This window comes from Staurois parvus, unplaced genomic scaffold (assembly GCF_062004578.1).
Source record: "Staurois parvus isolate SC_StPar_1 unplaced genomic scaffold, SC_StPar_1.0 ptg000779l, whole genome shotgun sequence".
NCBI classification, from domain to species: Eukaryota; Metazoa; Chordata; class Amphibia; order Anura; family Ranidae; genus Staurois; species Staurois parvus.
In genome coordinates, this window is record NW_028318575.1 from 202,501 (window position 1) to 214,664 (window position 12,164).

A 12,164-nucleotide genomic window follows, 5' to 3' on the forward strand; every position below is an offset into this window, starting at 1 on the left:
ATGTACTACAGAGCTTAGAGATCAATAGTAAATATTGCAGAGTGCAGGTGTTAGGAATAAGCAACACAGAGCACAGAGCTTAGTAGTAAGTAATGAAAAGTGTAAGGGTTAGTATTAACACAGAATGCAGGAGGCAGTAGAGTGTATGTGTTAATAGTAAGTAATGCAGAGTGCAGGGGTCAGTATTAAGTATGTCAGAGTGCAGAGGTCTGACGTATGTAACAAATGTGCAGGGGTCAGTTATAAGTTACGCAGAATGCAGGGGTCAGTGGTAAGTATCAAAGAGTGTAGGGGTAATTAGTAGTTTTTGCAGAGTGCAGGGGTTAGTAGTATGCCAGAGTGCAGAGGCCTGAAGTATGTAACCAATGTGCAGGGTTTGGTAATAAGTAACACAGAGTGCAGGGGTCACTGGTGTCACAGAGTGTATGGGCCAATATTAATTAATGCAGAGTGCAGGGGTCAGTAGTAAGTAATGCAGAACTAAAAAATCAGTAGTATGTAACAGTGTGCAGGAGTCAGTAGTAAGGAAAGTAGTAAGGATGTGACATACAGTGCAGGGATCAGGAGTAAGTAATGCAGAACTCAAAAATCAGTAGTATGTAACACAGTGTGCAGGAGTCAGTAGTAAGGAAAGTAGAGTTTAGAGGTCAGCAGTATGTAACAAAAGTGCAGGGGCCAGTAATAAATAACACAGAGGCCAAAGGTTTGAAGTATGAACCGCAAAGTGCAGGAGTCAGGAGTGGGTAATGCAGAGTGCGGACCTCAGTAGTATGTGACATACAGTGCAGGGGTCAGGAGTAAGTAATGCAGAGTGCGAGCTCAGTAGTATGTAACATACAGTGCAGGGGTCAGGAGTAAGTAATGCAGAGTGCGAGCTCAGTAGTATGTGACATACAGTGCAGGGGTCAGGAGTAAGTAATGCAGAGTGCGAGCTCAGTAGTATGTGACATACAGTGCAGGGGTCAGGAGTAAGTAATGCAGAGTGCGAGCTCAGTAGTATGTGACATACAGTGCAGGGGTCAGGAGTAAGTAATGCAGAGTGCGAGCTCAGTAGTATGTGACATACAGTGCAGGGGTCAGGAGTAAGTAATGCAGAGTGCGAGCTCAGTAATATGTGACATACAGTGCAGGGGTCAGGAGTAAGTAATGCAGAGTGCGAGCTCAGTAATATGTGACATACAGTGCAGGGGTCAGGAGTAAGTAATGCAGAGTGCGAGCTCAGTAATATGTCACATACAGTGCAGGGGTCAGGAGTAAGTAATGCAGAGTGCGAGCTCAGTAATATGTGATGCACAGTGCAGGGGTCAGAAATAAGTAGCGCAGAGTGCAGGGGTCATCGGTTCAAAAGGAAGGACCTCCCACTGCTGTTGCTGAGGATGAAACACCTGTGAATGATCTAAAAATTGCTGTAAAAAAGGTATGTATAGAGCATTTTTTATTTAATATCTAAGAAGGGGATTTGGGAGGATGATTTGCCACCTCCTCATGGCCCACCAACTTTCTCCTTTGAGTATAATCAGGGCTGGGACAAGGGATGGGCAGGAGGGCGGCTGCCCTGGGAACAGTGGAGATTTGAGGGGTTGCTCTAAAAGGGGTGATTATAAGTGGAGGGGTGGGGGGCATTTGTACAAAGAGGGTGGATTTTTGTTGGATTAGTGCTGGAGAGGGGATTTTGAAAGGGGGAGAGGAATTATTTTCAGAGAAGAAATTTGAAGAGTAGAGGATTTGTGCTAGAAGGGGGGAAATATTTTTGTTTGGGGCAAATTTTAGATTGCAAAGGGAATGTATGGGGTAAGTATGAAGAATAGTGCTCAATTTTATTTTTTTTGAGGGAGGTGCGCTGTTTGACATTTTTGCCCTGGGCGCTAGATGACCTTGTCCTGGGACTTAGTATAAGATCCCATTCACACTTGTGCGACTTGTCATGCGACTTTGTGGTCCAAGTCACCCCCTCATGTTTCCCAATGGGTACCATTCATATCTGTAATATTTCAAGTCGCAGAGACTTCAAATTATTTGTGCACTACTTTGGTACAACTTTCACGCAACTTTAGTGCCATAGACTGCAATGAAAACCCTCAAAAGTCATATGAAAGTTACACTTGAATGTTATAAATGCAACAGTTGTCCATTATCATTAATGAAAATCACAGCCATATCCAAGTTGCACCCATCCAGAGTTGTGTCAAAGTTGTGTTAAAGTTGCCTCAAAGTGGCACGCCAAAGTCGTGCAGCTTTGGAGTTGTACAAGTGTGAACGGAGCCTAAGGGGGTGCTGAGCAGGATGTGATAACTATTATTATTATTATTATTATACAGTATTTATAAAGCGCCAATAGTTCGCTCAGCGCTGTACATTACAAAGGGGGACAGAACATGTGACAGAACAATACCAATACAATGCGATACATGAGGGGATCGAGGGCCCTGCTCTTTCGAGCTTACAATCTAGGAGACTATACGAAAGTAAGTGATCCTTTCGACATTATTCCCTTTTCTCCATGGAAAGGGGAAGGATCGGTGTTCATCACACAAACACTATCCAGCATGCTCTTCGTGTGCAATAATGAATGTTTCCCTCTGTTAAAAACACTAGTTATTACTCCCTAGGGGTAATCATCTCACCCAGCCATTGCAGGTGATGCACTATTCGGGTCTTACATTCACTCACAGCTGAATAACAAAAGAAACGCATTACACTTTTGCAGTACATGGGTGGTCCATTGTGCTTTAATACTGGTGCCAAAGTATTTTGCTTAGCCAAGCATTTTACTTGTTGTGCTGGGAAGGTCTTCACACATGCTAAAAATACAATAGAAATAGTTCCCAATCCAGAAGCAACCATGAATAATTTGTATTTTTTTTGATTGGTGTTTGTCTTAATAAACAGAACAAACTTTCAAATAAACAACAAAAAACTGCGGTCTAATTAAACGTATGATCCAGTTAAACTTAGGTTAAAAACCATTGGCAAGCATACAATGAGCTCTTCAGATGGTTAGCAGGGTAGCTGTGTATGGGTTAGGCTGATCAGATAGGGATCTGGGATACTGTAGTTAGACAGATTGATAAAGGCTCTCAGAAAAAGGCCAGTCTTGCGTTCTAGCACTTTTAACAACTTCTGCCAAGTGGACTGAAAATGTAGGGGTAGCAAATCCAGAAATGGAAGCTCTAGATCAATGGTTTTCAACCACTGGGCCATGGCCTGCCCTTTCCTGGGCCTCCAGCAAGCTGCAGATCCCTTAACTCCTCACAGTGCCCTCCAGCTCTCATAGTGCCTCCCCGAACTTTCCACAGTGGCCATACAGTGCCTCCTTAGAGCTTTCAGCCTCTACAGTGTCACCCAACTTCCCACAGTGCCGCCCAGCCTCCACAATCTCCCTCAGCCTGCTGCAGTGCCTCCAGCCCCCCATAGTGCCTCAGCCTCCAACAATGTCTCACAGTGCTCCTAACCTCCCACGGTGGTTCCCTCCAGAAATTTCATACCCTACAGGGCCACCATGTCTACCACAGAGTCCCCTAACCCACTTCCCAACCCTCATCCCTCCTGCAGGGGAGGTTGACCCATCTATTTGATCCTGGTGACCATTTTCATTGAGACAGAAAATTATTTGGAAATCCCAAATTTTAGAGTTGACACCAGAACGGGAGTAGAGGGAAAAGTTTCCAATGTAGGCATGTAGAGATGAGCGAATTATTCAAAAATTCGATTCGGCTGATTCGCCGAATTTGTGGAATAAATTCGATTCGATGCAAATTTATTCGCTGCGAATTTAGCTTATAAAAAGGGTTTCTAGGCTTCAGAGAGCCTTAATATTAGTGCTGAACACTGTACCTTTAATTTAAATGCCCTTGGAGTCTGCTGGGGAAGAGAAATAATACTGTCAGTCAGTATGACATGCAGATGAGTGCCGTCGATCTTAGAATCACCGCACACTTCACTCATTTGGGCAGTCACGGGGCCAAAACCAGAGTGTGGAGCCACAGTGTGGCGGTGGAGGCAGCAGCAATGGGAGGCCATACAGCACCCTATGACAAAATGGAACCCACCAGCAGTGTGAGGAGACCTGAAAGTGGCACATGGCAGAGTGTGGCGATGGAGACAGCAGCAATGGGAGGCCGTACAGGGACCCATGACACACTCTGGACCTGGCAGCAGCATGAGGAGGCGGTACAGGGGCCCATGGCAAGAAGAAGAAGAAGAAGAAGAAGAGGATGAGGATGAAGAAGAAGAAGAAGAAGAGGTAGGATGAGGATGAAGAAGAAGAAGAAGAAGAAGAAGTAGGATGAGGATGAAGAAGAAGAAGAGGAAGAAGTAGGATGAGGATGAAGAAGAAGAAGAAGAAGTAGGATGAGGATGAAGAAGAAGAAGAAGAAGTAGGATGAGGATGAAGAAGAAGAAGAAGAAGAAGTAGGATGAGGATGAAGAAGAAGAAGAAGAAGAAGGATGAGGATGAAGAAGAAGAAGAAGAAGAAAAAGAAGAAGAAGGATGAGGATGAAGAAGAAGAAGAAGAAGAAGAAGAAGAAGTAGGATGAGGATGAAGAAGTAGGATGAGGATGAAGAAGAAGAAGAAGAAGTAGAAGAAGAAGTAGGATGAGGATGAAGAAGAAGAAGAAGAAGTAGGATGAGGATGAAGAAGAAGAAGAAGAAGAAGTAGGATGAGGATGAAGAAGAAGAAGTAGGATGAGGATGAAGAAGAAGAAGAAGAAGAAGTAGGATGAGGATGAAGAAGAAGAAGAAGTAGGATGAGGATGAAGAAGAATTCCATTCCAGCAAAAAGTGTATCTGCAGAGAGCTCCGCTATTTCTGACAGTTCTCTGACAGTTCCTTCACATTTACAGCGGTTGAAACATTGTATCTATTTGTTTCCGAATAAAAACATCTGTATCCTAAATGGAAACAAATAGATACAATGTTTCAACTGCTGTAAATGTGAAGGAACTGTCAGAGAACTGTCAGAAATAGCGGAGCTCTCTGCAGGGACACTTTTTGCCGGCTGTAAGAAGGGATGAAAATCGGCGGATCGGGGAAAATTCGATTCGTGCATCCGAAGTTTGCTAATATTCGGATTCGACGCGAATCAAATTTTTCCTAATATTCGAAACGAATTCCACTTCGCCAGGTTCGATTCGCTCATCTCTAGAGGCATGGGTGTTGGTGACAACTGTCTAAGGCTGGACATACATGGTGTTGTTTTTTTCCCATCCACACATTTGAGGTGAATGCTGGAATTCTCTTCATTGTGTCATCGTATTTTGACAGTGGGACTCCCCCGACATCAGAATACACCGATCAGCGTTGCTGCCAATTTTTCGGAAATGTTGTAATTTTTGCGAATTTTTTTTAAAAAGCCGGATCATGACAAGTCAATCTATAGATCAACGTCTCATGAACAGAAACAGCCATACATGGATTGAAAGTTGCCTGGTTCCTGCTGAACCAACTGAATCTCAATCCATGTATGTCCAGCTTAAAGTAGTCATGAAGGCTTAAAGTTTTTACCTTAATGCATTCTCTGCTCCCCAGTCCCCTTGACTCCTCCCGACCCTTTAAGGCAGTGGTTCTCAACCTGTGGGTCACGACCCCTTTAGGGGTCAAATGACCCTTTCACAGGGGTCGCCTAAGACCATCGGGAAAACACATATTTCCGATGTGTAAAGAGCAGCTACTGTGTAGAAAGCAGCTACTGTGTTGAAAGCAGCTACTGTGTAGAAAGCAGCTACTGTGTTGAAAGCAGCAGTATTGGAGGTAAAACGACACTCATGAATTATAATTACTGGGTAAATAATTTTATGGTTGGGGGTCACCACAACATGAGGAACTGTTTTAAAGGGTCACGGCATTACGAAGGTTGAGAACCACTGCTTTAAGGGGTTTCTGAGCAGGGGATAGGATCAGGTGCCTGCCGTGAATGACTATCACAGTGGTCACATGATCGTAAATCTTTTCGTGAGCTGCCAGTAACCGTACGGAGAGTGGCTCTCTTGGCACATGTTTGCATATATCGGGTACTCAAATAGGTAGCCCCTAAGCGTCAAGGTTTATCCGCCGAGAAGCTGCAAATTTGTGTAACGTTAGCGTCAAGGTGCTAAATATTTACCTGAGCCCAATCTCGATCCACCGCTGTGCCCGAGAGAAGCGGCTCTCTCCTCAATCTCTCCCTCATTGGATATGGAAGCAGCAGCACTAGTCATTGGCTCCTGTGGCTGTCAATCACAGTCTGTGAGATGGGAGGGGGGGGTGCCGAGCTGTGCTATGTGTGTCAATAGACACACACAGCCCTGCTGGGGATCAAGCCAACACAAGTGCCCCCATAGCAAGCAGCTTGCTATGGGGACACTCGGAAGGGAGAAGAAGCCAAGAGTACCAGCGGGGGATCCCAGAAGAGGAGGTCCTGGGCTGTTCTGTGCAAAAACCATTGCACAAAGCAGGTAAGTATAACATGTTTAATATTAAAGTAAAATTGAACCTTTAGAGTCACTTTAAGAGGGAGTTCCACTTTAGAGTGGAACTCTCGCCCACATTGTAGAGCAGAATTTCTTAAACTTTTCAACATAGAGGAACCCTTGAAATAACTTTCCGGCCTCTGCTAAAAATTACTATATCTACAACTCATGATCAGGGGCGGACTGACAACTCATGGGGCCCCCGGGCAATAGGGGATCATGGGGCCCCTGTGTCCTTGCCCAAACTCAAAAAGCCTATGAAAAAGGTGCCAGGGGCATCTCATGGGGCACCCTACTGACCCCGGGCCCTCGGGCACTGCCCGAGTTTCCAAATGGTCAGTCCGCCCCTGATCATGATACATTAGTTTGATGGTCAGTGGGAAGAATGCTCCTCACACGTGTGGTCATTGGGAAGAATTACCCTCTTACAGATAGCTAAAAGGATCAATGGTGCCAGTGGGACTTATCTGAGAGGCAGAAATTTCTCTTTCCTCAAGGAACCCCTAGCAACCTTTGGAGGAACCCTAGTTGAGAAACCCTGTTGTAGAGCTTTCCCCCTACTGCCTGTTGCGTCTCTGAAACAGAAAATTAAAGGAAATCTCTTCAACAAGCAAAAATGTAAAATCATATACTGTATATTAGCTATGCATAGGCTCCCAACCTCCCTACCACCTCTTTTCCATCGTATAGTTCGGTAAGAAATTACAAGTGCATCTCAATATTACATTAGTTATGTTGCTCTTTGGCTTGGCCTGTTAAAACAAGTATGTTTATTTTTCCATTTTGCACAATCCTGAAAATCAGAGTCTATTTCAGGCCTGAGTGTTAGAATTTGCTCCTCCTGGCTGCCGTCCCATACATAAAGTGACTTTTAATCCCTCACTGGGCACATGCTACGGAATGATGAGTTTTCCCCTACTCTGCCACAGCTTCTGTTCCGTCTTCCATTGCATCATGGATCTTCTCACAGCTGCATCAAGTTTTTTTTTTTTTGCCATGGCAAAAATCGCATGCCCTGTCTATAGTAGTGCAGCTGCTTCTATTTTTGGGCCGACCTCGAATCACAGCTGGAAGTTTAACCATGTGGTGAAGGCTGCAGAGAGGCTGCTAATGTGGTTTAGTCAGCATCGGTCCCCAATCAATGTGACAGCTTTCCTTGCTGCTATAGCACTCATATACTTGTGGTTATGACATCATTGGGAAGATGACTCTGAAATTTCCTAAGGCCTGATAATGATTTGTATAGCAGATGGTGATGGGAATAGACTCAGGCCAGTACAACAATGTCATTCAGCTGCATCAATTATCACGTCTTTGTCTGTATTGTTTGTATACGGTACTTTTATGAATGTGTCTAAATGTAGCGCTACCCTCTCGAGGGCCACTGAGTTTTTGGGTCCCCCTAAGCTCTGCACAGCCAAGCAAGGCGAATTTTCCACACTTTCATCCAAAGTCACTAAAACAGTCCTTGAGCTTGTTTTTGTTGTTTTAGTAGGGGTTAACCCCTTGGATGGTGTCTTAAGGTATATGGGATGCCCAATAGAACTGTACAACTTTGGAGGACAAAAATCCTTAGCAAAAAAGGACAAAAATCAGTACACAGTCTTTGCAAGGAACACTTGGTCCACTTAGGTGAACTTCCTCAGGCCCCAGATGAAAATCTCATCCACCTGGCTGTCTTGAGAGTGTCCTTGAGCAATAGATTCCGAGACGTAAGGATGAAGTAGCCCCAGGGAGAATTAGTTGGGTATTGCACCTGACCGCCCTCTCCCTTCTTTGGTCCACTGGGTGTAGAAGTACTCTGTCCTGTAGGTTAATGGGTATCAGCTGCTTTCAGGACTTATGCAGGCCATACATGGGTCGAATTTTGAACTAATTTTCTTTAGAAAATTGGACATTTTGTGCATTTTGTAATCCGATGGCGCCACCATTGATTTCGAAATTCAACCAACCAAGCCTTTAATTTTGGCTCATGCTGCTACAGAAAATAATTTTCATGGCAAAGGATTTTCTTTCCTTTCCAGGGCACAGCTCATGTTCATTTCTTTTTTTCAAATACATTTCTAGCAAAACTTGTCCTTGACCATGAGTCTACTGTATTGTTCCTCTAATCTAGATGTCATTTTTTCAACTCTATTTGCTTTCGAGGGCAGATTTATAAACAGCCCTATATACGTGTCTTTGTATGAGTGCACAGGGTGGCTCAGCACTTGACTTGTGTTGCTTACACATTTTTTTTATCCCCCCCCCCCCCACAGAGGTGAACATTATTTGGGCCGGTCATCAGACTCATCACAGCTCAGAAGACTACAACCTTACTACAGCCCTGCGACAGTCCTTCCTTCAGAAATACTTTTCCTGGGTAAGCAATGATAGCTTGATAGAAATTAGAAAAAAATGGATGTAATAGATGTCTCTGGGCTTATTTAGGGCTGTGTTGATTGACTTTTGTTTGCATAGAAATCTATGGGAATTCCAAACCTACTTGATGCAGGTCAGAGGGAGCTCAACTGCAAGTCAAATTCATCTGACAAATTCTGAATGATCTTTGGAGCATCTCAAACTGATGTCATTGACTCAAGCCCAAAGGTTGACATGGGTCCTTAAAGGCTCATGTTACCCAAAAGTGATCCACGTCAACAAATGGTTTTGGAACCCAACCTTCAAATATACCTATTTAGTCAAAAGCTTGCCCCCCTCCAAAATATTGAGTTCAGGTCCCAAAACAAATTCTCTGCTCCCCAGTCCCCTTGACTCCTCCCGACCCTTTAAGGCAGTGGTTCTCAACCTGTGGGTCACGACCCCTTTAGGGGTCGAATGACCCTTTCACAGGGGTCACCTAAGACCATCGGAAAACACATATTTCCAATGTGTAAGAGCAGCTACTGTGTAGAAAGCAGCTGCTGTGTTGAAAGCAGCTACTCTGTTAAAAGCAGCTACTGTGTAGAAAGCAGCTGTATTGGAGGTAAAACGACACTTCATGAATTATAATTACTGGGTAAATAATTTTATGGTTGGAGGCAGGGGCGGACTGACCATTTGGAAACTCGGGCACTGCCCGAGGGCCCGGGGTCAGTGGGGGGCCCCATGAGATGCTCCTGGTACCTTTTTCATAGGCTTTTTTGAGTTTGGGCAAGGACACAAGGGCCCCATGATCCCCTTTTGCCCCCTGGTTGGTGGTCACCACAACATTAGGAACTGTATTAAAGGGTCGCGGCATTAGGAAGGTTGAGAACCACTGCTCTAATCTGTTCACATCAGCAAGTGCCAGCCTGGTTCTCTACTGTGAAGACTTGCTAAGAACAAAGTGGATAACTGCACAATCGGAGATCCAAAAGCTTTATTGTATAATTCCAAGGTTAAAAACTTCAGTCACACAGGAAAAGCAGTAAATGTTGACGCATTTCATGCTGAAAAGCGGTTAGACGTAACCAATTGAGTTCAGGTGTTCCCTGTGAAGGATACTGCTAATACTACAGCATGCAAAGATGTTTTAAACAGTTGTGCAGTATGTTACCAAAATTATGGTAACAGTTTGGTGAAGACCCTTGACTAGTGCACCCGAGATAGGTTCATCCAGACCCCACTACACCACCGTTACCCTTTACCCTTCCATACCAATCCCCTTTACTTACTATACTTACAGAAAACACAACACCAATTTTGGAGTAAAATGGCCAACACGGCCTTTTATTAACCAATCAAGTTTAAACACATCAACCATTCCTTATAACAGAAAACATAAAGAGTTGTCGTTGGTCTTTGAAGGCACCCCCAAAACGATCCGAAATGCACCTGCGGACAACCATATTCCACTAGGCCTCCAGCCACAACCAACCAGCTCGGAGACAACCATACCGTCCGCAGTGCAGCACCACCACCTTCCAGTTAACCTTCCTCGGTTAACTGGGAATGTTCCTGGGCACACCATACCAACGATGGGTCCCACACCATTTTGTACCTCCAAGATAAGAACCGCCTCCAAAGACCAACCACCGCCCAGGAACCAAAATAACCCCCCCCCCCAGGAGGAACACAACATTCACCAAACAGGCGGGAGGGAAGCTCTCTCTCCCACGTCCAGCTCCCAACTGACGCCCCTCCCCAGAACACCCCACCCTAAAGTGCAGGAGACCCCACCTACACTCTCCTCTACCAACCAGATCCCCCAGCTATCCTTTACCAACTCTAAACAATCATTAACCCTCACACGTCTTCCTTCCCACTCTGGGCCTAGTCATGCCTGCCCTTCGCTAATTCTTTTCTCCTTTTATCGCTGCGGGCATTTCTTTTCTGTTCCAGTATGCCTGAGCCACAGCATACAAAGCCATCTCCTTATAGACAGGGTTGGACCAGCTTGGTGTGGAGAAAGCCCTGACCTCAAACCTAATAAATACCTTTGTAGTCCATTGAAAAACCAGTTATGATCCAGGTCTTCTCATCCAACATCAATACCTGACCTCATAAATGCTGGTGCCTCCCGATGCCTTTGTTTTGTGGGGTTGTTTTCAGCTTTTTAATCTTTTGTTGCCAAACAGTAATTGTGTATTATTGGACCATGCGGCAATTATGGGACAAGCAGCTATTTCCAGGAACCTGCACGTTAGGAACATTTTCCTGGCTGCGCAACCCCATTTACTTACATGGGAGAGTTTGACAAGTGGTTTCACCGGTCAAACTCGGCTTGTAGTGCTAATATGGACACACAGCGATGCAAAACATGGCGGTCGTAGCAATATGTACTCATCTGAGCTGCATCATTTCTGCTTGTAGGTGGAAGATCAGGAGGCAGTAAAAACATGTATCCACCATCTGTTTATACTGTCTCCTGGTTGCCCTGTAAAAGGAGTCTAAGAGAGGCTTGCAGCTGCTGCAGCTGGACGGACCACAAGTGGTGCTAACGTTTAGGGCAGTATGTGCACAGGGATGAATGCTCTTGTAGCGCAGCACCATAGGACTCACTGGTGAATGCAGTCCCATTTCCAAACTCAGAGCACACACAGCCAGGCACACAGCATTTTCTTCACACTCCAAAAAACAGTCTACGGCAGCGGTCACTAAGTGGCGGACCATAAACGGCCCCAGCAGTGTTGCCACCCAGACCACCAGCCCGCCAGTCCTTAATGACAGATCTGCCGCTAAGCAGGGCGGTTGTCATGGCAACATGACATCACATGTGCACCCCATCCCATTCAGCTCACTTTCTCTCTGGCTCCAGTTCCCTGCCTGTAGACAAGTGTCCAGCAAGGATCCTGGCACAGCTCCTGTCTGCCCTCAAGGTAGGGTGTAGTCTGACTGGGGCACTCTGATGGGCACATTGAATGTTAAGGGGCACTTTGATGGGCACAACATAGAATGTGTCCATCAGAGTGCCCCTTAACATAACATGTACCCATCAGAGTGCCCCTTAATATAAATGTACCCATCAGTGTGCCCCTTAACATAACATGTGCCCATCAGAGTGCCCTTTAACATAAATGCGCTCATCAGAGTGCCCCTTAATATAAATGTACCCATCAGAGTGCCCCTTAATATAAATGTACCCATCAGAGTGCCCCTTAACATAACTTGTGCCCATCAGAGTGCCCCTTAATATAAATGTGCCCATCAGAGTGCCCTTTAACATAACTTGTGCCCATCAGAGTGCCCCTCAACATTCAATGTGCTCATCAGAGTGCCCCTTAACATAACATGTGCCCATCAGAGTGCCCCTTAAC

The 12,164-nt window shown here is 45.1% G+C and overlaps 1 protein-coding gene across 1 annotated transcript in view; it reads left to right on the forward strand.

The window, feature by feature from the left end:
- AGMO (alkylglycerol monooxygenase) overlaps nucleotides 1–12,164 on the forward strand; it is a 299,706-nt gene that overhangs the window by 88,696 nt on the left and 198,846 nt on the right. Inside the window, exon 4 of the mRNA XM_089654571.1 lies at nucleotides 8,706–8,809. Coding sequence (XP_089510697.1) covers nucleotides 8,706–8,809 — 104 coding nt within the window. The remainder of the gene's footprint in view (nucleotides 1–8,705; nucleotides 8,810–12,164) is intronic.